The sequence below is a fragment of the Trachurus japonicus genome, chromosome 15 (assembly GCF_045865225.1).
Source record: "Trachurus japonicus isolate A0001 chromosome 15, Traja_1.0".
NCBI classification, from domain to species: domain Eukaryota; kingdom Metazoa; phylum Chordata; class Actinopteri; order Carangiformes; family Carangidae; genus Trachurus; species Trachurus japonicus.
In genome coordinates this window covers 26,599,424-26,626,744 of record NC_140921.1, presented here as the reverse complement: position 1 = coordinate 26,626,744, position 27,321 = coordinate 26,599,424, and the positions used below count along the sequence as shown (strand labels likewise).

Genomic DNA, 27,321 nt, shown 5'->3' with positions numbered 1-27,321 from the left:
CAGTGCAGTGCTCACATTATTCACATGACTTGTAGATATGAGCAGGGTAAGGGAATCTAGTGTATCACTGGTGGTTGATTGATCAGACTTGTTAGTAGACAGCTGAGCAGAATCAGTGTAACATGCTTCAGTCATGTGAGTGTTGGTCTAAACGTCACTCTTCTTTTGCCTCTGTTTTTGGTCTCCACCTACTTCTGAGGGAAATACTTTTTTTATTTAGTTGTTATATATACTCCACATATACCATATGTACAACTGCCTGCTGTTTAATTCTGGGCAGTAGTGTTCAGTCTGTTTATCAGTTAGGTTGTGTTAGCTGGGATCAGCTGTCTTCTGCACCTGGAACCATAACTAATAGGGAAAATAAGTTGTGGACCATGAACCAAAACATTCAATCAACAGATAGTGAAACAAAACAAAATGCTGGAAGGATTAGGTTCTGTGAGTTTGACATCCAAAACAATCCCTTTCACAAACACATAGTAACTGAATCCATTCAGTAAGAAAAATGATAATAGCAGCTCTAAAGTAATGGATCAGAACCTGGTAGCTGGCATATACGCACAAACCAAGCTTTAAAAATAACTGCCTTCCATTGTGCCACAAAGTTTTGGCATGAGACACCGTCCGGGTTTGTAACACCAAACAGAAACTTATTTTGCACAGCAACAAGTCAAATTTTGACATCAGTTCCACTTTGCTGATGGCAAATGTTCAGTTTATGCTTTTTATGCCTTCAACCAAATTCCTGTGGACAAATCGATTCCTGGAGTCGAGACCAGGACAAATGGCAACATCCTCTTTGACACAGGAATGTCTGTTTTTTGGTGAAATGTGGTTTTGATTTTGTGATCCATTGAACAAACCAGTGGTTGTTGCTCATTCTTTGCTTGAGCAAGTGCAAAAGTCTCCTATTTGTTTATTTTAAGGACAACCCCATTAACACCAGCTACTCCTCCTGACGATCCCAATGCAATTAAAACCAAGACTTATATACGCTTATATTAATATATAATCATACTTATTATACATATTTAAGTACACACACACACACACTTAAATACACATTGACCTGAGATAATCCACTGCTTCCACATTCAGAATCAGAGGCCATTCATTTAAGACTAAGAATAAAAGATTTTAGGTCTAAATCCTTGAACTTTGCAAGACATTATCAGGGAGACAGACAGAAGTAAAGGTATTGACAGAAAACACAGACAGGCTCAGTGTGCTCTGCTGAGGGGGTGGGGGGGGTGGGGGGGGTTGTGGCTGAGTTGTTGTCTGGGGCAGGAAACATGTGAGCTGAATATGGGAACCGTAGAGAACTTGGCAGCCACACACACGCACGCACAATGCAGGGAAGATGGAAGCTCCTGCAGGACACACAGGACTTGGCTCATGCAAACGGCGTGTCACAAGGAATTCAATCAGATGTTGCTGTGCACAGAGCCCAGAACAAGTCACAGTGACTTTCTCAAGGAATCTGCAGAGAAGTTGGTGCAACCTGCATGGGGATTCGTTGGTCACAGACAGTCCAACAGCCGTTTAATCACTGCATTTTGTCTATTACACCTTCCTGGAAGGGATCCTGGACGGAGGGGGGAGGGGGGGGCTACAGTCTTTGGTATCATTGTGACACATCAGTCTCTCGTTTGAATGTCTGATTTACTGGTTCTCAGGAGTCACATGTATCACTCAGGTCAAATGGCTTATGACAGACGTGTTACACAAGAAGTGGAGGGACTACTGAGAATCCAGCACTATCAAACACACACTAACATTAGAACGCCTCAAGGTGATATGCCACCCACCCCTCTGTATAGTAAACTGAATGTTTTCCCAGTGCATGATTGCAACTATATGAATACTGTACACATGGGCAACAGCACAGATATAGTGCGTGATGACTTGCCGTCTTGTTTGAGCTCTGTTAAAAAGCCAACTGCTAGCTCTCCAGCTATGTAGCTGCCAGCCGTGCTGCCCTGTCATGACTCAGTGCTGAGTAGGACATTAAAGGGGCTCTTCCTAGTATCCAGGCTGGTGTGGGGAGGGGCAGCCCTCCACACTGGCCCTGGAATGAGTTTAGCATCATGGGATCTGCTGATAGTTTAACAGGAACTATGTAAGTGCAGTCTCCTTTCCTCTGTGTTGCTAACCCTCCTCCTGGCCATGTGCATTTGTTTACAACAAAGCCAGCGAGAAATCAATCAACAGAGTGGTACATAACGTAATACGATGTTAGGATATGTATATTTGTGTATATTCGTGTAGTTTAGTCTGCAACAAACAAGAGACAGGTTATGGGGCGCGTTTGTTGGTTGGTTTTCAGTCAAGAGATGCAACAAGTGACACATGGAAGGCAGAGAGCCTCCATTCTCCCTGTAACAAGTTAAGCCATTTATTACATTAAACCATTACAATTACTCCAAAGCAAATAGCATAGTTAAAGGGATAGTTCACCCAAAATTAAAATTTCACTCATTATCTACTCACCCTCATGTCGACTAAGGGCTGGGAGAAGTTTCAGAGTTATCCGTGGCTTCTCTGAGTTACAGGGGGTCTCGTCAAATTTGGACGAACCGGGAAGTGGATGAACCCTGGTTCATCCAAATTTGACGAACCGGGAAGAGGAGCTTCCGCTACAAACAAGCTTGAAATATAGACTTATTTAATTTTTTTCGGGACAATTTCGCATTTCGGGGCTTCAATACAAGACGGACATTACATACGAGCAGCATGGAGGTATTTGGATGTTTTTTGGTGTGTCTTTTTGTTACGAAGACAGTTGGTATCCATTTGCAACCGTTATATGGACATGCACTGCTACGCCGAGACCCCAACTCAGAGAAGCCACGGATAACTCTGAAACTTCTCCCAGCCCTTAGTCGACATGAGGGTGAGTAGATAATGAGTGAAATTTCAATTTTGGGTGAACTATCCCTTTAAGATACAAATCCTCCATAGTTCCTCTTTAAGTCAATCTGGCTGACAGGGTGCCCTGTCAATCAAGATAGAGTGAGCTTACCTGAGAAGGGTGGTATTTGTGGAAGACAGGGGAGTGTGTTCAGCCGGGTGGTCCCCACACTCTGCCCTTGTATCAAAATATAGACCGCTGAGGATTGTTCTTGTTGCAGATGTAAGATTTGGTGACTCGATTTCCAGTTTGTCTCTGTGATGCAGGTGACACAGGGCCACCTGGTGGTCACACCGGCAGCTGCAGCTCACCAAATCTCTTCAGCATTTGTGAACATGTGAACCGCTCAGAAGCAGCATTTCAAGGTCCAAACACTTTTTATGTTTCTGTGGAAGAAAACAACTTGAATTTAAATGAAGGGATTACATTAATTAATAGTATGCCCCAACAATTAATGGGCTGTTATCATTTTAACAAGTCAAACACACCTTTCTACATTCATGACTTAATGCATTTACTGGATTCTGTCATATCCATCATTGTATGTCACAACAAAACTGAGTTTGTGGTGGAGGAGTAAAGTACAGAAATTCCCATTCAAATGACAAACACATGTTATCAATGAAAGTGGAAATGCTCAATTACAAAATTGGATTTGTACTTAAGGGCATTGCACTGTTGATGTACTTATATATTTCATTTCGAAAACTAAGTTTAAATAACTTAATGGGCAAATGTACATGAAACGTTCAAATAAATTCAGTTCATGAGGGTGATTTGTAGAAACATCATGACTCACTGATACTGAATGAGTTTACAGGGATGAATGGTGTTGACACCAGATGGCCATAATCAAACCTAAATGCAGGACTTTTTAAAAAATTGTGTCACATTTCAAAGTAAAACCTCAGATAAATTAATCTCATGCATGTCATCTGAGCTCCACTGACCCCTGCTGCACACCCATAGAGTTAAAGGTAACCCTGATGGGTGGGACATGAGCGCAACATGTGACTAGATGGTCAGGTAAGTCAGTGTGTGCATCAGACAGTGCAGATCAGACGTGCAGCTATGGCCCAGGTAAAGGTAGCAGATGCAGTGAGGAGCCACCAGGACTGTGCAGAGGTGTACTCTGACATGGCTACTGTCAGCTCCAGTGCAGGTGAGTCCCAAAAAGAAAAGACACATGATGTGAACATTATTAGTATTTATCATATTTAACTTACTTTTAATGCAGTGATGCTTTCCTAGAGTCGTTGGAGAGTTGATGTGATGCTCAGTGATCTGGAAGCTGTTGAAGGAAGGCTACTTTTAGACAAGTCACAGTTATTACTTGAAATGTTTGGGATTTCTTAATCATCTAAACTGCTGAACTTAATTTTTTTCCTTTTAAACCTTTTCGATCAAGTCCTAACTGTTTGTTAAATGCTGAGGTTGAAGTTTAAAATAAACACATACTACATTTAGTAGTATGTTCAATATAAGCCAATTCAAAAATGAATTTTGAAGTCACCAAATTTTCAAAATAAATTAATGAATAGAAATCCTTAAAAAAAAAACATTGTATGAATGCATTTCTGTCAGAAACCATGTCTTCTCCAGCCAAGGTCAACTTAGTCCACCAATTTGACAGATTAGTCACTTTGTTAGTGATTGTGTTAATAATCTCGGTCAAATCCCCCAGTTTCTGGTATCTCTTTCTCACGAGCTTGTCTTTGGCAGCTAAAGCTCCATGGCTCTCAGGTTGCCTGATGGCAGTGGGAACCATTGAGTCAGTGTAATCCCTCTTTTCTAGACAGTCATCGGTGAAATTCACCGTTCGGCAGCTATGCAAAGCCTCGACCTTTTTTTCCCCCTTCCTGCTCAAAACAGATATAGGACAATCAGTGAGGAAGGGGTCAGTGAGTGAGACCTCCATGGCTGCTGGTAGTCTGAGCCGGCGGAGCAGTGCCTACCCCACCCCGGCCAGGAGACGCCATCGCACCACTTTCAGCCACAAGCAGCTGGAACAGCTGGAAGTAGCCTTTGGACAAAACCAGTATCCTGACATCTACTACAGAGAGGAGCTGGCCCGCCTCACCAAACTGAACGAGGCTCGCATACAGGTGGGACGGCTTCCACACTGCAGTGTAACGACCATCCTTTGACTGTTGTAGTGTGCAAATTTATTTATTTTTTAAGTAAGTGATTGTTCAGAAAATCAACTTCACTTTGTTATTTTTGCTACAGACACTTAGACTTGTCTTGGCAAGAAAAACACAGATGTCCCAGTAAGTGTAGTCCACATAGTGAAATGGCAAGGCTCTAGAAATGATGGCACGCATAACGCCTCGTGCTGATGAATCAATTAATCTGTATTCTTTATTCACAAACGTATTGATTAGTCTGATGATTCTAGACAAACAGCAATGGCTGTTCAGTGACCAGTGGAGATTTTAGAGGTTTTTAGGCTTTAAATGCATAAAAGTACCACATACATTTAAATTTGTTTATAGCATCAAGGCTTTTTGACTTCGTCAGGAACCTCTATTTAAACAAAATAACACTATTTTTTTCCCCACAAAATTCTAAAATGCTCAGGTTAAAATTATGACATTTGTGTTTTTAGGGTCGGTTTCAACCTGGTTGCAACGATAAGAACAATAATGAGAGTTAAAACTGAAATCACAAGTGAAGAGTTCATTTGCAAAAGCAGATAACTCCGTTTAAAAAAAATTCTAGAATCTTTACGGTGATATCAGTCAAACCAAAGTTGAGTGACTTTGAGATGTAACAAAACAGACATATCTCAAAAAATTAAGTTTTATTGAAAACAACACTATGCAAAGAATAATTACAAAGCCTCAGCTCATTTTTTTCAAAATGGCACTTATCTGCTTTTGCAAATGAACTCTTCAAGTGCAAAACCAATCTTTTCATGGATCAGGAAGCCTAACAACTTAACCAAAAGATGAGAAACAAATGGAATGATAAATCATTGTTTTGTGTTTTACAGCTGATTTAAGACTCAGGTCAGAACCGACCCTAACACAAGAGATGTAGCAGAAAGCTGACAAGAGGAAGGTTACATTGAAGTCAAGTGGTATACTGACAAAAAAGGCCCAGGGGTCCACACCACAAATATTAAAACCAACGTTTTTATGGATAAGGAAGCCTAACAATGTAACCAAGAGAAGAAAAACTAATTGGATGGAGAAAATAAAAGTTCTTAGTGAATTTTACTGCTGATTTAAGACTCAGGTCAAAACTGACCGTAACACAAGAGATGGCAGCAGAAAGCTGACACAAGAGGAAGGTTAAATGTTCGATTGCACCTGGCTGGTAGCCTAGTACTTGTAACAGGCAGCACAGTCTGACTGATGTGTCTCCCTCCCTCCCCAGGTGTGGTTTCAGAACAGAAGAGCCAAGCAGAGGAAGCAGGAGCGAGCGCTGCAGAAGGTTCTCCCCATGGGTGTGATGCCGGGCCACCGGGCCCTGCTGGGGGGCGTGCACGTCCAGCCGTCTGGGGTGGCCAGACAGTACTACACCCAGCCCCTGCCCCACATCCCCCGCCTCCCCCCCATGTACTCCCGTCACTCAGGCCCGGCCGGCCAGTGCCCCTACTCCAGCGTGCCCCCTCAGCCCGCCCCCCAGCGCCAGCACGACGACTGGTACGGCCCCCTGAGGGGAAACCTCACCTCCTCCATGTTCTCACTGGCCTCTATGCAGCCTCTGGACCCCACCTCTCACTGGAGCTAAGACGTAACCATGGAAATACTGTGTGGTGTATTGCTAAATAAAATACATTGAAACATTTTCTTTTCATCTAAACCTTGTATTCACCCTCTGTCTGTACATTTTCAGATGCACATTTTAGTCTAACGTGTGCTGCTCTGCAGTAGATTCTGAGTTATCACAGAAACAACTCATTTCATTTCCTGCAGTCACCTGAAGTATATAATAAATTGTGAGCGAGATATCTTTGTGTATAAAATATTCCTTTTTTTTGTAGAACAGTAATGTTGTACAGTCTGACAGCTGAATTATCGCAATGAAAAATTAGCTAACTGATGAAGGCTGCAAATGTTAAATTCTAAAAGCTCCATAGGATCAAATCTACAGCAACATGAAACACTGACACATTTCAGCCAAAATATCGTCTGGAATCTAATTTCTAACAACTTTATAATGATGAAAAATAAAGTTTTCTGATCTGAAAATGTTATAAATACAGTATCTGTATTAAATCTGACCCCCCAGCATAATTTACTTCAAAAACAAGAGACAATACAAGACAATTCTTTTGATTACTTTTTTTTTTTTTTTTTTTAATATTTCACATCCCAGAGACAACAGAGCTGCATCTGTTATGTTTTCTGATTATATTTATATTTGCATTCAACAACCTGAACTGATTGATGAATCAATACTGAATGGCAAAAATATAGAATTCATCCATACAAAACTCAAATTCTAGAAGACATTACAGATGTACTCAACAACCGTCGACACACACAGAGACCTGGGGTGTCTCATCTATATCTGGTTTAAAGGCAGCTCATCTCTCCAGCAGAGGAGTTAAAGCACAAGTGCTTTTTTCTGGAAACCCATGAAGCTGCAGCGGCCGCAGCATCAACCAGTGTGCTTCAAGTCTAGCTTATCCAGTGATTAAGAACCAGCATCGCACAGTTATGATGCTGATTTACATTCACTTTATGACATGTACTGTACCTGCTGGCTGACCCACTACAGGGAATATAATGGTGATTGGCTCATTCTGTTGTTGTAGTCGTCATGAAGAGCACAGCAGGAGAATCTGTGGGACTGCTGAGCCATTCAGCCTGCTTGTTACTTTGGAATTCCCTTTTTAAAAAAGTCACCTCAAAGTTTTCTACTCCCTACACACACACAAACACACACTGCATCATAGAATATACATTTGAGCAAGGCCACTTAGTCATGAGAACAACCGGTTCGTCTCACCAACAGCAAATGAATGGATTCACAGAGAGAATCATTTGGTCCACTATGTTAAGCACAGACATCTACACAGCACAGGAAATCCAGTGGAAACTGGTGGATGTGTTTGGATGCTACAGTACTGTGCCATCGGGCTGAATTAAGTGTAGCACCACTAAAAGACCAACACACATCGCACACCGCTCTCCTAGATGTAAAAGGGTCAGTTCACCCTAACTTTGGAAAATCAATGTTCAGGTTATTCTGAGTAAAGTTACAGTTAAATCAGAAAAAATAAAGACAGTGATCTCTCTGTAAAGTACAGTGAACGGAACTGACTGCATATGTATGGCTCCATACCACTGAGGAGGAAAACAATAAATAATTGTGAATGATGTTGGGTGAACTAGCTCTTTAAAAATGGCACAATTTTCATATCAGGGGAACTATGAACAGAGGATGTAGAAACTAGGTCCTTCTGTGTACATCAAACTAAAGTCAAAGTTTAAAAAAATTCAAACTGCTCGGATAAAACAACTGTGACAACAATGAAAAACAACACTGACTGATCACCTTTGACAAAAATAAAAGATGAAATGATGGCCCTCCTCCTCCATGAAGTGGTGCAGCTTCTCAGTTTGGCTCCGTCTACACACACACACACACGGCTCGTCCCCTCTCTGCAGATTCCTTGCTGTTGTCGAGGACACGAAGACACGTTAAGACGCTCTACTCCAGTGATTTGGCAAACTCTGCATAATCTATATAACCGTCATTGTTTTTATCATCGTCCCTCAGAACATCGTCTATTAGAGAAATCAGTTCCTCCTCTCTCATTGGCTGGCTGTTCTCTCCTCTCTCCTGTAACAGGAAAGAAAAAAAAAAGAAAATCAACAATATTTATATTTAAATTCAATGAAACACAAAGAATTAATCCGAAACAATGTAGACAAGATGCTGGTGCTGGTTATGGTTTTACAAATGTGAAACTTTGCTGCTCTTTTCTATGTTAATTTCATAGAATGTTGTTGGATTTCAACTGAATAAGACACCGTTTCACTATTCAAAACAATCTGTTACAGCAGCAAGCAAACGCAAGCTGGAAAACATGACTGCATAGTTGGCAGATGTTGCAGTACATTGTGTGATACCTGGGTTTTGTAGTTTTAACTCTAACGCTGACATCTCTAGCTTAACTCTCACTCAAACAGGAGTACAGGACAATAGCATGGGACATAATTCATGGACATAACAAGGTGGTGTGATGTGGAACAGTGGCAGTTAAACTTGTTGCACTGTCTGGTTTATGGTGAGATTTTATTCTTTTGTATATAGTTTATTTTTTTTATAGATGTGAAGACAATAAAGCTTCTAATTCCAATTAATTTCACCCTCCTGTTGTCTGTTCACTTCCTCCATCCTTCCTTTCATCCTTATTTCTTCTTCCTTCCTCTTTTGATCCAGTTGACCTAGGTCTGTTCCCTCCCTCCATCTTTCTTTCCTTCCCTTTTCCCTTCCTTCTTTCCACAATCCTTTCTCCCTCCCTCCCTTCCCTTCGTCCTTCCTTCTTTTTTGACCCAATCTGTTCCCTTCCTCCATCTATCATTCCTTCCCTTTTCCCTTCCTTCTTTCCTCCCATCATTCCCTTTGTCCTTCCTTCCTTCCCTTCGTCCTTCCTGCCTTCCTTCTTTCTTTCCCTTCATCCTTCCTTCCTTCTATCCCTTTATCCTTCCTTCCCTTCTTATTTCCCTTTGTCCTTCCTTCCTTCCTTCCTTCCTAACTTACTTCCTTTCCTCTTTCCTTCCTCGACCCAGCAGGAGGGTTAAAAATCAAACAAAAAAAAGCATTGAGATAAAGCAACCACTAGGTGTGTTCACCAGGGTCAAGAAAAGCAGCTGCTGACACACACATTCTCTGAGGACTCTGTTGGAGACACTTGAAGCAAACAAAAGCAACAACAAACAAAGCAAATCTATACACAAGCACACACACCCACCTCTTTGTGTACGTGTGTGATGGCTGTGGCTAGCTCCAGCCCATCCAGGAGGTTGTTTCCATCGTAATCGTGCATCTTGAAATAGTGCAGCTGAAGCTCCTGCGGTGACATCTCTTTCTCCGGTTGGTCTATCACTCCCTCCAGGTGCTCCATGATGTGGCTGGTAGATTAAGAAGATCAAACACCACAGAGTGTCAACCTGGCTGCCGACTCAGTTCAAAGTTCATCACTATGTGCAAATAACTCCTCTGAAAGAAGAGATATCACTCACTCTTTGTCCTGGACCATGTTTTTGTCCAGGCGACCGTGACCGTGGCCTGTTACGTGAGCTGCGCTCTCCACGACAGGTGGCTGCTGCTGCTGCTGCTGCTGCTGCTGCTGCTGCTGCTGCTGCTGCTGCTGTGGGTCCACATGAGAAGACACACAGAGCAGATAGGAGGACAGGAGGAGGACACCCCCCCACTGCCAAATAAACCTGCTACTCGTCATTCTGCTGGGCACAGGGACAAACACACAGAGGGACACACAAACATCATGACAGGCAGAGTTTAGAGATCAATGTGCTGTAAGTTATTCTGTATTCTGCTCATCTAAAAATATGGTGGACATATAGTCTCATCATGACACACACTTTTTTTCGTCATTTTAAATTTTAGATTGGTTTTCCTTTCCAACCACACAACCATCAAATGTAAGACTTAGTTATAGTAAAACCTTTTCTTGTTGTCTTGCCATTGTGAACCATATGTTCATCATAGGAACACTGCTGTAAATAAATCTACCATGGACTGATCTAACGTTAGGCGATGTAAGCACTGTTGTGTCTGTGAGAAAAGAAGACTGAACGTCCTGCTACCTGCAATGTAAGATCAACTTGTTGTGCCAGTTCAAAGCCCAGAAATGTAACTTACTGAAACAATCATTACCGTTAGCTGAAAAGCTCCAGTATAGGACTAGGATTGGCTAGCATGAAGCTTCAAGATAAGCCTACATAACAATGACAAGACCTGTTTGATATAGATACACTACTGCAAGGCTCGCTATGATATAGTAACGTGAAGTAAAAAGACAGGTTCAGTACCTACTTGAAGCTAATTGATGTCTTCACCCGGCTCCGTGGACACTACCGTTGTTTGAAGAATTTGTAGGCAGCAACGTCCAGTCACAGCTTTTGGGACTGAATAGCTTGCCGTAGTCTCTCTTGGACACGACAGCTCATTACGATTGGCTACAATGATCAGAGAGTATACAACTGAAACGAGAGAGTAGACTCCACTGACGTCCACGCGCTGTTCAGTTGTGTCCCTCAGGTTTACCTGGGTTTACCACAACGATTTTCAAATAAAGTTGTTTTTTTTTGTTATTTTTTTGCATTTTAAAGCCATAAATTGATGGATCCATGTGTCTTACAGTCTATGGTCTTTGGATTATAAAACACAGAAAACAATAACAACCTTTTTTATAGGATGCTTGACAGCCAAATGTGTATCCCCACCGACTGTAAAAAAAAAAAAAAAAACAGTAGTGATGAGGGAGGGTGTGTAAGTTAGTGAGCACCTGCCTGCTGCTGTGTGCGTGTGTGAAGGGAGAGAGAGAGTGATCCCCACTGACCAGGATCACTTTATTCATTGAATTTAAAACAAATAAAAACTGCAATTAAACTATATTTTTTGTTAATATTTAATAGACTATTTCTGACAACTTTACCCATAGGCCCTATCAGTTATTTCCTATGAAATAGCAAAATTTGTCCCTTTTGTTCAACCCTGTAACAACATCATATTGAAGAATATTATAATTTCATGATTTCCTAAATTGATGTATGACTTAGCCAAAATCTTCAACTGCATAACATTCAACCATTTAACCCTGTAGCCTAACAAAAAACACTGTTCATCATCTTGTTACAGAAAATCACACAACCAAAAGTGCACCAACTCCAGAGAACCACCCAGCTAACAGCGATAGCCGAGGCTGGTGAGCTGTGGCTGTCACTGTGTACTAAGTAACGTTAAAATACGGCTGTAACGCTTAGAAAACCATTCAAATATGTAGCTAACAAAGCGTATGTTTTGTACGTTCATAGTAACTTGTTTCGTCAGGTGAGTCGAGGGCTAAGCTCGCACTTCGTAATCAAACGGGCTATTTGCACTTTTCAGGGACCAGAGTATTTTCGAGGGACTTGAACTATCTTGACAGAGAAAAAGCCTTTGACGTGACTATCAATACGTCAGCAGGGGGCGTAAAGCTGCCGCTCAGCTGTCAAATCTGTTTTACACAGACACACATTGTACACACGGTGTGGTGGACACTGCTGAGGAGAAGGACAAACGTGGACTTATGTCAAACAAATGTCAAGTTTCCAGAGAGAAAATGACGCAGCAAAATCTCTGTTCAGGAGGCTCGAGGTTTTATGTTTTTATCATAAAGTAGATATAGACTCGCAGTAAACCCCCCAGTAGTGAGTGACCCTTGTATCCCAGTGTGTTTACACCTTGTGCTGTAGTTGATAGGACTGCTGCTATTGTTGTCCAGCTACAGGTGGACTTATGTGGATTCTTCCAAACTATTTTAGTGGGTTCCCACCATAGACTGTAAAAAGAAGGTTCCCACAAACTGCTTGACAGTGATATGGAACACTAGATAATATCTGAGCCAGGAGGTGAGCCAGCCTCAGCCTGCCAGAGCTGCTGAACCCAGACCAGGCCAATCAATCAGTCACTGTGTTTTTCCGCTGAACTCATCTGCGACATTAGAAGAATCAAACAGCACCTTACTGCATGTATCCTGCCTCAGCTGAGTTGCACACTGCGGTGTTAGAGTAGCCTACAGCAGTCTTTCTATTGCTGTTGCTGTTTCTTAAGCCTCACCTGATCCATTTAAAGTGTTAACGGGGTTAAGGACCACGGGTCCTTGGAGGAACACATCCCTCCTTCTCCTGATCAAGCCCTCTCAAAAGGCCGCACTTATTTCAATAAGACACATTTAGGAAGACGGTTTATGCACATAGGCCTAGTGGATTGCAGTCAATATTAATTGTAAATGAGGTGGCAGTGAAGGTTCAAGGTAAAAAAAAAAAAAAAAAAGGGAATTTACTCTAAATGTTGCAGAAAAGTCCATGCATTGGAATAAAACTGGGGCCTGTTATCTACACATGAATAACTATAACTTTAATAACTGGTTTACATTAACAAACCTATTCAAATTTTAAAAAAACAAAAAAAACCCAAACATCAACAATGTAGGCTAGTTTTTGCTCCTTCCCTTGTGTTGTTCATTGCCCTGCCTGCAGTTACCAACACTCCACCCTCCATCCCTCCGCTCTGGGAGATTACTCATTTATTTCTCCTGGTAGTCTGCAGTCACTCCCATCGTGTCCGGGGAGTACAGTCACCACCGGGACAGAGCACCGATGGCATCCCGGGTCTCCTTCACTCAGCTCCGCCTGGAAGCGGAGCTGGAGCGGTACCGGGCCGAGTGCCAGTGGGACAAGATGCCGGCGATTATCGACCAGATGCACGCCGCGCGGTTCCACGCGGACGGTGAGTGGGTTTCCACCTGGTTTCAGTCTACAAGGTGCGCGCGGTGCAGGCTCCCTGTGCGCGCGGCGAAAAAGTTACTGTATAAAATCTCAAGGTGTTGAAAACCTTGTGTCACGCATAAGAGATGAGAGATTCCACTTGTTGACTAGTTCTTAACTTGTTCCAGGAAGTTTTATTTTTATGAGTCATCGTTAGTTAGGCTATATTAAGTTCATTTCTGCGCTGGGAGGATTCACTGGCTGAAAAAAGAATCTGTGAGAATCTGTCTTGTTGCAGCACACATTTGCCAGATAAGCTACACAAGCTGGACTTGGTAAAAAAAAAAGAAAAGAAAAAAAAGAACAGAACCTAATATTTACACCTGTGCATGAGGGTTAGACCTTAAATCAGACAAAAATATAATTCACGAGAAGTTTACAGTGTACTCCATGAAATGTTGTGCAGCCTGTATTATCATATTGTGGGCTTCGGGACAGGACAATCCACTATCTGCCTATACCCTTGAAATCAAGCCACACTGTATGTGCGCCCAACGAAATGCAAACACAGTTATCAGTCTGTGCCTCATAAAGCATTACTTTGGTAAGTCACTAATGCACCTGCCTCCACCTCTTGCCTTAGTAAAGTAAACATGAGTGGCTCACAGAGCAGCCAGCAGTCTCTCTCTCCGTATACACACTCACCAGTGTTAAATCAGTGGTAATACCCTGTGCATACATGCCTGGCATTAGCTGATCTAACAGTGTTTGTGCACTGATGACATGGAAACATTGGTTTATTAAAGAACATCATGACAGATTAAGCCATAAGGAAATAAAGCCATAACTCACTGTACTGGAAAACAGGGGGAAAAGAACACAGTCCAAGTTATTCTTAGGTGCCTCGTAGTATTAAGTATTTTATTTTGGTTTTTTAACTCAAATGTTCAAAAGTGTAACTCTTCTAGGACAAAAGATCACAATTGTGCACAGCAGAGTGACTCCTGGAAAACAGAGAACGCGAGTGAACTCACTTTCTCACACTTAAACATTAACACTTAATCTCGGACCGGCTGACAACAGTTCCCTCTCTATTGCAAAACCGGCTCCGACCGCGCTGCAACTTGTTTGAAATCACTCTTACTGTGTTATGGGCTGAAACACGTCCGGCTGTTTATCCCTCACCTTCCTCTCACTGATAGGCTAAAGCCTTGGCTGTGCAGATAAAACCACCCCGGCAAATATGTCAAGTATATTCGAACATAAACACTGCTCACAGGGCTGGCGTCAGAACACACACACGCTCAGAAAGAAAAAGCTAAACAGGAAGACTTCAGTCAAGTGTGTGTGTACACTAAAAAACTGAGCGTTACTACTGGGCAGCGAGCACAGTGGCACAGTCAGAAGATGGTCAGTGAGCTTAATACTTTGATCCCCTTGTAGATGGATGTGGGCTGTTTATCATGTGGTTACAATGTTGAAGCTATTTGATTAAAGTTTGAGGAAGTCAGAAAATGGAGCTTCTAAATAGACTCCAGCGCTGTGACGTCTATTTAACTGCTCCCTCTGCTCTCTGAGCTGGTGGGAAATGCTGTTTTTAAAGAGCTGAGTGAAGTTTGCTTTGGCTACAGAAAGAAATGAACTCTGACCCCTGAGCTCAGACCTACTCCAGCAAAGTCAGTTCACGTTTAACTTTTGAAATCCCACCCCCCAGATGATTATGGGACACTGCTGATGGCTGAGTCTCTGCTGGAGGAGTGCATACAGGAAAACATGGATCTGTTACGGAGATCAATACCTTTGATGGACAAGACTCAGCACGGAATGTCCAGAGCCAAAGGCCACCTCAACACCATCCTGAGCCGAGGCCGCCTCACAGTCAGTCTCAGTCATGTTCCTTCAGGCTATACATTCCTCTCTGTTTCTATAAGGGTTAGAATAATAAAGGAAGTAGATTATTTCCACAAAGGCTCAGTTATTGCCAACCATGTATTCTGCTTTGTCCTCCAGCCCAGGTACTTAAATGAGGCTCTGCTGCTGATGGCCAAAGTACACTATGTCCAGGGTCGCTACCGGGACGCCCAGGGAATGTGTGCCAGGGTGAGGCTGGAGGAGCTGACGCAGGACGACCAGCCTACCTATCACCTGCGACTGCTGGCAGAGGCCTTTGTTATTAAAGGTACTAGAAGCCGCTCTAGACTTAAAAGGCAATTGTGCTGCTGTTCCAACTGTAGCGGTGCTGTCACAGCTAACAGTCTGCTAGACATCAAGTCACTAAACATTACCTCTCATCTGTGTTTGGGCCTTTCAGATGAGTTCAGTCAGGACAGACTATTTACGACAAGAGAGCCAGGTTAGAAGATGAAGATGAAATTACATTTATTGTGCACAAAATAAACTTTGGTGCTTAAAGCAGAAGTAAGCGATCCGGTCGTTTTGGCTAACTTCTTGTCAGCCGATGGAGTTAGCAGTCCCCGCCCTCGTCCCTACGTCACCACATTCACGCGCATCCCTTGGCTGTACACACAGAGAGGACCGTCCCTTTATGGCGTTGTCTCTCCTCATTGGATAAAGGTTGTAGGATACAAGGAAAGTTTTCTCCTCGGCTTACAGCAGAGCAGAGTGACTGACAGACCCGTGTTTCGGACCAAACACTCTATATAAGTGATTGCTGTCGGAAGATAGAACTATTTAAGACTTATATTAAAGCAGAAGTAAGCGATCCGGTCGTTTTCGCTAATGCTGCGTTCCAGGCAGGCTTTTGAAATCGTAAATTACAGCTTCAAGTCACAACTTACGACTTTGTAGCGTTCCAGGCAACCCACTCGTGTTTTTCCGACCTGTTTTACCTGTGAAAGTCACTATAACGGCCACTCGTAACTTCCGACCCGTGAAGTCGTACCAGATCGAACTGGTACGACTTCACAGGTCGGAAAAAACACGAGTTACGAGTTGCCTTGAACGCACCATAACAGTCCTCGTCCCTACGTCGCCACATTCACGGCGTCCCTTGGCTGCACACACAGCCCTGCATGCCGTTCTCTATCCTCATTGGATAAAAACTGTAGGATACGATAAATGTTTTCTCCTCGGCTCAGAGCAGAGCAGAGTGACTGACAGACCCGTGTTTCGGTCCAAACACTATATGTAAGTGATTGCTGTTGGAAGATATAACTATTTAAGACTTATATTAACACAAATATATCACTTACTTCTGCTTTAACACATATATTCCGCTTACTTCTGCTTTAAAGCCCCTGTGCAGAGCTTTTAACTGGATACGCAAAAGTCTCTGGTTTCTGCTGATGTGTCTCTGTTACCTACAACAGCAAATGAGCCCATCAGTGTGAAGATACGCTATTTCTAAGTAGTCTAATTCTATACCTCTGGAAAGCATTGTCGGGTCGGACCACTGATGAAACAATACGAATAGATACATTATGCTGCTAAAAAAAAAAAGCAAATCCCGTCTTCTTTCCGACGTTTCTAAAATAAATCTACACACGCCGGCCAGACAAACGTCTTCATGACAGTGGGAGATGCAGTCTTCATTCCGCCGCTTTCGTCCACAGGGGCCGCCAAAATCAACACTATATGAAAAGTCTGTACAGGGGCTTTAAGACAGTCTGTATCCAGATGGAGGTGGTGCAGGGGTGGAGGTGGGCTGAGAGTTTTGGTGAAATGACAGCTGGATGACAGGAGAGAGAGAGAGAACTTTTGAATTTGACGCTAAAGACTGATTGGTGGAAGAGAAAGAGGATGGCAGACTGTTGGTTGAATTATGAGAATAAGGGTGGAGCGAGAGGATAGCGGGAAAACAGGGAAAGGGCTTTGAGGCGTGTTTAAAGAGATAGTCTTCCTGTCTGAACTTTCGCTAAGCTTCATTTAGCTACAGACAGTTAGTAGCACTAGTTAATGGTATCTGTGTCTATTCTCACCATACCTTGCTTGTTAGCTGAGCTTGTTAACTAGCTACTTGGATAGCAAATGAATAAGCAAAGCCTTTGGTTATCAAAAGGCCCTAACACCCAGCTGTGCAAATGGTGCTAACAGTAGGCTATATTAACCCCAGCTCCTTGCTCATTTGTTTGGATCAGCTGGGGGATAGGTGGAGTCCGGCACTACTAAGATGAGTCAATTCTGAGTTTCAAAACTAGTCTACATCACACTAGAAGCTTTTGGGTTTTGTTAAAATAACCCATTACATCTTGGACAAAGACACCGTAGAGAAACCTGCACGGTCAGTGGTCTTCATACTGCTGAACTGCGGTAGGGCAATTGCAGCACAAAAAATAACATTGAGTTATGTCAGTATCCTCCTTGTGTATTTTTCTTATAGGAGCCTCAGCTTGTAAATGACATTGAAGCTGACACCATTTAAAAAACTGGCCTCATTGTCTTTACTCTGGAGCTACCTCTACTGAAGGCATCTTTCAGAGTAATAATGTTTGAGACTGGACAGATCCACAGTGAACACCATAATAAAGCTCCTCTGGGAGCAGATTTGTGTCATTTTTTTGCTCCATTGGGAACATTAAACTACATGCAATGCAGGGGTCGCGTTAACCGGATATTTTCCGTCATTGACCGTTTTTTTAAAACGGTGACGGAAAAATTTTGAGGCCATCCGTCATTTTGACAGATTGCAATTCACAGCCATGGCCGTCTGGCCATGTGCATTTGTTTACAATGAAGCCGGCGGATAATCAATAAATGGAGCGGTGGATAACGATATAAAACATATACAATGTCTCAAAGTCATTGTTTATAACACTTAAAGGTGAGTGGGTTTTGTCCTGTCTGAATTTGTGCTGCATCTGGCTGTGTGGTCTATAGCTTCAGTTGTTTCAGTGATGCGCAGTGGCTGCGTGCGTGCGTAAAAGAGAGATGAGAGGCACAGAGACAGAGAGAGAGAGAGAGAGAGAGAGCTAACGCCAGTGCACTATGCGGTGCCTATGTGAAAACGTGCTCCTTTGGATGTTTTGGTATAGCCTAACACATGGGTTAGCATGTTGATTGTTGACAGAAAACTGATGTCATCATCAGGTATTTACGTTGTATTTAGATGTTGACAGAAAGTGACCCCCGCATTCACTGACTGACCCCACAGTTAGATGTGCTCTGACGCAGACTCTGCTCCGGAGCATTCTCTGTTCAATTTGTTTGGACTTGATATGAATTAAACATGAATTAAAATTGAATGCTATTGAATATGGCATTATTATCATTTAAAAAAATAAATAAAGTGACCGGTAAAAATAGATTATGACGGAATTTTTATGACCCCGTCAGTCAAAATGACCGGCGACGAAAAAGTCTAGCGCAACCTCTGATGCAATGTATCACGTTTCAGAGCTGTGACACTGTGACACTTTTTTGTAAGTAATTAGTCAGTCTATTGTATATGTTTTGATATAGATCAAAATAATATTGATGCTGTCTGTATCAGTCAAATTAGTTTTATTTGTATGGCACATTCCCCATACATAAAATCACTGTGCTGCATATTCTATCAATTTTTTTTTTAAATAAGGTGAAGTGTTGGATGTGGAACCAGAAGTAGAACCAGAGAACACGATCTGTTCTTCTAATCAACTAAACTCACCTGTTGCTGCTGCTGAGCCAGCTCTGCCCACCAGCCTCTGTCCCACAGCTCAGTGGCCAAACCACACCCACCTCCACAATGCTGTTTTTAAAAGCCTGGTGATCGTGAGTCACATGGCTCCCTGTTACTCATAGTCACACAAGCTGTCTTAAGTTAAAATAAAAATACAGTTTTCATATAACAGGTCATGTTGGGGTAAATTTAGAAAACATTTTGCAGTGAGATATTAACTTAACACTATTTTGACACGTTGAATACCGACTTAATGAAAGGCCAAAGGTTAGAGAACATTACCGTCTTTAATCCTTGGAGCACTGGAGAATCTTGTTACACTCATCATCATCATCATCATCATGTCATTATACTCCCTGTTTCCTAATAATTGGACATGACCTCATGCTTGTGAAACTGAGCAGAAATGTATTATAATAACTGTCAGATTCCGATTTCCTTTGATTGTTATGAATCCTGCAAAACGATATGATAGTGAGGAAACCTCACCAGATCCTGTGGGGGTTTGCATCGTTCCATCCCACATTTTTCTTTTTGTTTATGTGTTGTGTGTTGTAGTGGGAATTCACTAAATTATGAATATTTGGATGATGATGTTGTGTCTCTTGGCAACTGTCTGCTTATTTGATTAGGCCTGGCATCTGGCCTGAGGCTGCTGTCTGTCACAGGCTAACAGCGGTCTAGAAAAGTTCCTCCTCCATCCATTTATTTATACCAATAAGTCCACTAACGGACATGAGGACGGTCATCTAGACCACTGCTGCCCCACTCCCTTCTTCCTGTGTGTTCACAATGAATGTGTCTGCACAGCACAGTGGAAAAACAAGCACAAATGTAGACATATGGAAAGAAATGCAACCTGTTAGAGAGCAGTCAGTGGTCTAAAAGTTATGCTTTTCTTTATATCTAAGATAAGCTATCAGCTCTGCATAGTTGTACCTACGCACAAGCTAAAAGATAACAATGCTAATGTGACCATACTGTACTAACACTTGCTTAAAGCAGAGCCACTTTTAGCAGAATCAATCAGCCCATTAAAGGTAGATCAACTGTTTCCTTTATTCTACCTCTTGTGTAGTTCATACAATGTGAAGTGATGGACTGACTCTCCTGTAGGTTTGGCTGTGAATCCAAAACAGCAGAACTGTTGTGTTAAAGGGATATGGGCCAAGACTACGGTTCTCTGGAAACTTCTACACTAATATTCCCATGATGGTATCTGAACTGCTGTTAACTATTGTATTGGTGAATTCCCTGGCTGTGTTTGTCAGGTCTGTCTCTGGACCACCAGACAGTGTCTGCAGTGTCTCGGGTTCGTCTGTCAGAGAGGGAGGAGGAGAGTCTGTCCTGTTATCTCAGGGCCTGTGACGCTGCTCTGTCCTACCTACAAGAGCTTGATAAGGTGGGTGTTTACACATGCAGAGTAACCATTTAATGTGTGTGTGTTTCTGTAGGGCCACTAACATTGAAAATAGTGTCTGTGATTTTGCATGACTTAAATGCATCTGCACGGTCTATTTGAACCAAAGTTAGGCTACTTGATTCAAATCTTAATAGTTAGGTCTTTGCAATTTTCTGACATAGTATTCGACATGTACTAATATTTTGTGGTTCTGTGTCTGTCAGTGGTGTAAAGTAAATATGAATAAATTACACATTTTGCAGATTTAAATATTTTAATTTAAAGCTATAGTGCAGTGTTTTTCAACTATGGGGTCGGGACCCCATGTGGGGTCGCCTGGAATTCAAATGAGGTCGCCTGAAATGTCCCAAAAAAATTACTGAAAAAATATTTTTAAAACAAATTATTATTCTTTTTAAACGTATGATTAAAACACCACACAAAATCCTAAACAACTGTATTCTGTACTTTCACTTTCTCGAATTTAAATTGAGTTCAAAGAAAATGCATCATACAAAAATATATGAGCTGGCGCATCTTTATTGACAGGGTCGCCAGAAATTTGTGATGTCAAAATGCATTCCAGGCAGGCTGTTGAAACCGTAAGTTACGACTTCAAGTCACGACTTATGACTTTGTAGCGTTCCAGGTAACCCGTAACTCGTGTTTTTCCGACCTGTTACCTGTGAAAGTGCACTATAACAGTGCATTCACACCGGGTGCGAGGCGAATTTTTCGCGCAATAAGATTACATACAAAGTCAATGTACAGATGCGAATGGACGCAAATTTGTGCCTGCGGCGCGAATGACACAATTGGCACGGTGCGAATGACGTGAACACGCGAAATTCACCTGTTCACGCAAGTTCAAAATATTGAACTCAAGTGAAATATTCGCGCGAATGCTGCGGGTAAAAACAAATATTCCAGCGGGCAAACTCGAGCGAGTAGAGTGAGGCGAACATTTTGATATGAATGCACTATAACGGCCACTCGTAACTTCCGCTCCGAACTCGTACCAGATCGAACTGGTACGAGTTCACAGGTTGGAAAAACACAAGTCACGGGTTGCCCAATGTCGCCCAAGACACTAAATACAAAAAGAACAAATACTGAAAAATCGCGCGAGGTGTTAGAGGAGCTGAACGGCTTAATCAGCGTTGTATCATCTCCTCTTGTAGTGGCTTGGGTGAAATGGATATTTACAGGAATGTAGAAGTTACGCATTTAACGTAAAAAAAACTGATGATTTGAATCTCACTTTTACAAAAACTGTTATGCATGCCCTTTTTTCCATATTGAGATAACTGAATAAAAGACTATTAGCACATTAACCTTTGAGCAGTGAGGAGATGCTCATTTTTTGCTGCAGGGTTGTGTTTACTCCTTTTCACTTCAATTATCAACAAAACAATGAATTTACTCCAAACTTTTCATGCAGCTGTCCACTTACAAGTTGAACACTTGAACGTTTCCATTTACTCCACTCCATTTAGTTCCCATCTAGAGTTACAGCTTAGTGCTTACCTTTCAGATAAATATTTTACATATAAACATGATAAGGGCATGAAATATGAAGCACAGGTTATGGAGCAAAAAACCCCAACACTTCCTCCACTGGTGTCATCTGTGGAACTTGCACTGTTATGTCCTGATTTGTTCATCCAGTCTTTGCTCTTTGTTTATGTATTGACAGAACACCAACTGCATCAAAAGGTCACAGTCAATTATTCACTACTAAATGCAGTAAGTTGGAATGTTGTTGTGGATGTGTTTTCAGGCGGTGACCACACCTCACACCAAGACAGCCAAAGCCAGTCTGCTTCCCCCACCTGTGGACATTGACCTGGGATACTTCCTGCAGGCTGCATTGCAGAGTGCTTACATTTGTCTGCTGCAGAGGGGGTGAGTCCAGCAAGTGTACAGTATACACAACAAACAGCACACAACACACAAACCCAGAGTCTGCCTGCTTCTGTCATTTGTTACCTACTAGCTTTGCTTCTGAAGTAACTTTGACTTGATGATCTGCAGCAACACAAAAGTCATGCACGTTTTGACAAAAATCTATATTATTGACTGGACTTGAATCAGCCTTGTTTTTAAAATGAGTAAAAGTAACAGAATTAATCTCTTTAAATTGATTTCTGTTATACAATTGGACAACTGCCATATGCAATCACAGACTAGAAACTGCTGCTTATTCACTTGTATTTGTGTGACAGCAGTTATGCAGTATGTTTAGTGGCTGCAGTCTTTTGCTGATTCATGATTGTTGGAGGGAACCTTGGGCTTCAACCTCTTCTCTTGTTTTGGAAAGTGAGGAGAAGAAATCAAGTTATTGAGCCCTACATGATCTCAGAAATGCATTTTAACTTGCGACCAGCAGGGGTCAGGGTTGCTCTTTGAGTCCAGCGTGTTGGGCCTGTCACATCCACTCACTGGCCAGTTGATTTAGCTCCATCTAGCTAATACTAACGCAGTAATCAAAAGATGCCAATTCAACTTTGTGGTCATTTCAGTGTGGGGTGATGTTGAATTAAATTACACCCCTGACTGCTGTCTTCAATTTCAATACTAGAATATGATATTTCATAATGATAATACTAGTGCTGCATCTGTTTAAAATGTGCATACATGTGGTTAAATATTCCATTTGATATAAGTGCTACACAGTGATGAACAGGCTGTGTTTTAGTCAGGAAACACAATAACGTTGACTTGACTGTAACAGACAATTATGTAATCCAGTTTTTAGAAACAATGACAACTTATGGAGTCACTGAACATCCACAGAAAGAACAGTATTCACATTCCTCAGTTTTGATTTTGATTTAAAGTCGTTGACATGAAGAAAGGAAGGAGTTCCACCACACACAGTGTGGTCATTTCAACACTGATTTATTATTAAAAGTAAAAATAAAGAAACGTGTTTGGCCCAGTGGGCTTCATCAGGCTTATGTCAGCTTTGACCCATCTGCTGGTTTTTATAGGCCACTGCTGTGATCAGTGGGATGGGCAGCAGCTGGCAAAGCCAATCAGCCAACACATAAATCAAGAGATCTCACAAATACACAATACATATCAAGGGCTCAATAATTATTATATGTATTGTGTATTTGTGAGATCTCTTGATTTTTTTTCTTTTTTGTATTTTTAGTTGGATACTTTCCTGTTGCTTTATATTGTTATATTGTCACGTTACAACTTGTTTGTATGTTACTGCCACCTGATTATTTGTGTCATTTTTTCTTAAAATGAAAAAAACAGAATGAAAAGAAAAAAGAAAAAAAAATTTAATGAGAAAGAAATAAAGGGGTAAGGTCCCCACTAGGGGGTGGTGGTGGTGGGGTTAAAAAAAAGAGGATGAGTCAAAGCTGATGAAGCTCACTGGGCGAAACACGTTGCTTTACTTTTACCTTTAATAATAAATCAGTGTTGAAATGACCACATTGTGTGTGGTGGAACTCCTTCCTTTCTTCATGGACTCAGTTCCCGACACCACCGGCACCAATGTGAGGATCTAATCTGTGCGGTGGGCAGGGCAGTCTCCCCTTTCTTATTTTTGACAATTGTTGACAGTTGTTGCAAAGTATTCTCCATCCAAACACCTTAGACTGGTGCAGTGATGCTGACCAGTGCTGTGCTGTGTGAGAGGGGCGTGGTGGCTGCAGCAGCTACAGCCAAATCGGTTTCTGTTCACAATCTAGCTTGCATTTCTCATCCAAATAATGTCAAACTTAGCACTCCACTCAGCCATACCGTTAGCAAGACACCTGCCAAGTTTGACGTCAGTCGGGTGAGCTGTTGGAAAAATATTGTATTCCATCACCATCACTGCTATAAATAGTTTGGACATAACACTGTAAAAACACTTACAGTACTAGTGGGAATGTTGCTCCAATCATTGCACAACGTTTCTCTTCTGTTTTTATGGCAAGTTGTGTTCACTTGTATGTGTTTATTACAACTCCACATCCTTCTGCATACTGTACTGCACTGTTATACATGACACTGATAGACTCATGCCAACCCTGTGTGTGTCAGCCATCTTGCACAGGGGGCTCACCAGCTGCGTCGGGTGCTCAGAGTGGTGGAGTCACGAGGGTCTCAGAGTTTCAGGAAGGTGAGGCATCTCATGTTCACACACACACAATAGTGTCAGTAGAAAGCATTTCTAGTCTGGGAGTATTCATTATTCTATAGCATCTGTGTTTGCAGGAGAATTGAAAAAAAAAATCAGCTGTCTTTTTGTGGGATGTGACAGGTTTTTGTTAACACTTTATTTCTGTTAACTTGAAATTTACTGTCGTAGTTTTAAAAAGTCTGCTCTGATGAAAATATAACACAGTGCTTTGAACATTAAGGAGTACTGCACTTTCATTGTTTCCATCAGGAGTTCAGATGCTGGACTGATGGAAAGTGTGCATAGCTTAAAGTCAGCAGTTTAACTTTTAGTTTATTTAGATTATTAAAGCAGAAGTAAGCGATCCGGTCGTTCTGGCTAATGCTGCGTTCCAGGCAGGCTTTTGAAACCGTAAATTACAGCTTCATGTCACAACTTACGATTTTGTAGCGTTCCAGGCAACCCACTCGTGTTTTTCCAAACTGTTTTACCTGTGAAAGTCACTATAACGGCCACTCGTAACTTCCGACCCGTGAACTCGTACCAGATCGAACTGGTACAACTTCACAGGTCGGAAAAACACGAGTTACGGGCTGCCTTGAACGCACCATAACAGTCCTTGTCCCTACGTCACCACATTCACGCGCATCCCTTGGCTGCACACACAGCCCTGCATGCCGTTCTCTCTCCTCATTGGATAAAACTTGTAGGATACGAGAAAAGTTTTCTCCTCGGCTCAGAGCAGAGCAGAGTGACTGACAGACCCGTGTTTCGGTCCAAACACTCTATGTAAGTGATTGCTGTCGGAAGATATAACTATTTAAGACTTATATTAACACAAATATATCGCTTACTTCTGCTTTAAGGGCCAGTGTGCAATGACATTAATCATATGCAGGACATAAGGAGATGGTTGCAACCATTAGCTCACAGCTAATTTCCATCTGCAGTCCCAACATGTACAGTAATACACAGAAGACACAGACCACAAACTAAAATACAAGGGAAAAGCTGATACTGTTTATAAAATGACACAAATAGACAATGGACAGCACAGAGGCAATACAGAAACCCAGTTTCCACATTTAAAAAAGACCAAGTGCAGTGCAACGCATTTGAGAATTTTTAATTTACACTATCCTGTATGGTCAGCGAAAAGGAAAGCTAGCTCATCTACATGATACAAAATATGATAAAACATTTTAAAATGCTCAAGTTCCTATTACAAAAGATCTAACATTACATTTAATGCATTAAAAGGTACTGAGATACATTTTGAAGAAACTAACTAGTGTCCTGCTTAAGAGTGCAGGCAACTTTGGTTATCCAGTAGCCATTGTTTTAAGTTATGAGAGAAATTCTAAAAGTTTATTCAGTTTATTTGAGTTGTGTGATCAGTTGATCAGGAATGATTGTCGATCATGTGTCTGTCTGTGTCATAGCTCATCGATGTACCAATCCAGCCATGCTTTAAACGTATTCATTAATCATTGTCTTATTGTTGCGTCCCAGTCTGCAGCGAGGAAGCTAGCAGAGGTGCTGCTGAGCTCAGTGAGTGATGACAGCTACTGGCCCCCACTGGGCCCCCCACCTCCATCCTGGCTCCACAGAGAAGGAGCTGCTGCCTCCAAGGATGCCATCTACCCAACGGTTAAACCACCACAACGTTACAGCACTGACTGGTATGTGTTGTCTTTGTTTCATTCTTCTTTTGGAAGCTGTCCTATGTCTTTGTCTCGTCTCCAGTCTTCTGTATTAAGTGCACTTCTTTGTCAGAGTCTTACTTACATCAACGATGGAAGATCTTGGAACTTTGTGCCAATTTTCTTTGTTCTTGAGAGTCCTGGATTACTTTGTTCTATAAGACAATGAGTCATCAGCTGGGTGGCGTGAATCTGAGCCACGTCACTACAAAATAAAATAACACCCTCTTCTATGGAAACCTCAATTCTATTGTATAACACAACTACCAGCAGAGAGCTCACTGCACCTGAACCATGGCTAAACAAGCAACAACCCATTGTTTTATTACTAAAACTGGGAACTAAAATTGTTAGTATTAACAGAGCATAGCATGTATGTATGTACTGTATGTTTATTTTATCTGTTATGGACATCACAAATACATTGACACTGTTCCAGTTGACAGACCAGATGCTTTGCTTGGGTCTGTCAACATGTGCTAATTTTCAACACCAGTCCATAGGCGGCTATTCTAAAAACACAGAGCATATTATCAACAGTATGAGATACAACAAAGTGCATGACACAACATCACAACAGCAGTATGCTTATCTAAAAACACAGAGCACAAGATCAGCAAGAGGAGATGAAGCAAACAGAAATCATGATTGCAGCAGTACTGTAATATTAGAAACAATGAAAAAGTCTGTATTTATAGATAGACTTTTATTTTTTTAAGTCTATCTATAATATACATGTGAGCATTGTTGTTTTGCTTTTAGTCCTCTGTTAAAAGAGTTTGTATCAGTCTCCAGTTTCAGGTGAGTAGGTATTGAGAAGGCAGACTGTCCAAATGATGTTGTACACTTGGGAACAATGCAGTCGCCATTGTAGGAGGCTCGTGTGTTTACTTGGCTTGAGCTCCAGCGTCTTTTTATCAGTGCAGGAAACAGGGTTGATAAGACAGTTACTGTATGAAGACATTTAAAAAACAGTCAGATACAGTAAATTATAAAGTTGTCAAATGCAAGAAGGTTGTGTAATGTAACATAGTATAGCATAAGGATAAAACAGAGAACAGAAAAGAGAACAAAACATAAAACATAAGACAGAACACAACGTAGA

The 27,321-nt window shown here is 41.7% G+C and overlaps 3 protein-coding genes across 15 annotated transcripts in view; 2 read left to right on the top strand and 1 right to left on the bottom strand.

The window, feature by feature from the left end:
• Positions 1–3,975: 3,975 nt before the first annotated feature.
• On the top strand, positions 3,976–6,662 carry prop1 (PROP paired-like homeobox 1). Its single transcript, XM_085800830.1, has 3 exons — positions 3,976–4,076; positions 4,787–5,019; positions 6,296–6,662. The coding sequence occupies exons 1-3, from the start codon at positions 3,986–3,988 to the stop codon at positions 6,650–6,652; spliced, it is 681 nt and encodes a 226-aa protein (XP_085656956.1). The 5' UTR covers positions 3,976–3,985; the 3' UTR covers positions 6,653–6,662.
• Positions 6,663–7,212: 550 nt separating this feature from the next.
• On the bottom strand, positions 7,213–11,081 carry mcfd2 (multiple coagulation factor deficiency 2, ER cargo receptor complex subunit). 13 transcript variants are annotated; one of them, XM_085800786.1, is made up of 5 exons: positions 10,934–11,081; positions 10,251–10,338; positions 10,120–10,217; positions 9,849–10,008; positions 7,213–8,713 (listed from the first exon to the last, which is right to left on the bottom strand). In XM_085800786.1, the coding sequence occupies exons 2-5, from the start codon at positions 10,335–10,337 to the stop codon at positions 8,582–8,584; spliced, it is 477 nt and encodes a 158-aa protein (XP_085656912.1). In that variant the 5' UTR covers position 10,338; positions 10,934–11,081; the 3' UTR covers positions 7,213–8,581. The 13 variants fall into 13 exon arrangements, with proteins under 13 accessions (XP_085656912.1, XP_085656913.1, XP_085656921.1 ...); XM_085800787.1 differs by having other exon boundaries at positions 10,251–10,341; positions 10,934–11,068; XM_085800795.1 differs by having other exon boundaries at positions 10,120–10,214; positions 10,934–11,055.
• A 1,080-nt stretch (positions 11,082–12,161) lies between these two features.
• ttc7a (tetratricopeptide repeat domain 7A) overlaps positions 12,162–27,321 on the top strand; it is a 59,298-nt gene continuing 44,138 nt past the window's right edge. The window contains exons 1-8 of the mRNA XM_085800823.1: positions 12,162–12,256; positions 13,204–13,390; positions 15,083–15,246; positions 15,379–15,547; positions 20,257–20,387; positions 22,168–22,292; positions 24,435–24,513; positions 26,026–26,195. Coding sequence (XP_085656949.1) covers positions 12,200–12,256; positions 13,204–13,390; positions 15,083–15,246; positions 15,379–15,547; positions 20,257–20,387; positions 22,168–22,292; positions 24,435–24,513; positions 26,026–26,195 — 1,082 coding nt within the window. The 5' untranslated portion in view covers positions 12,162–12,199. The remainder of the gene's footprint in view (positions 12,257–13,203; positions 13,391–15,082; positions 15,247–15,378; positions 15,548–20,256; positions 20,388–22,167; positions 22,293–24,434; positions 24,514–26,025; positions 26,196–27,321) is intronic.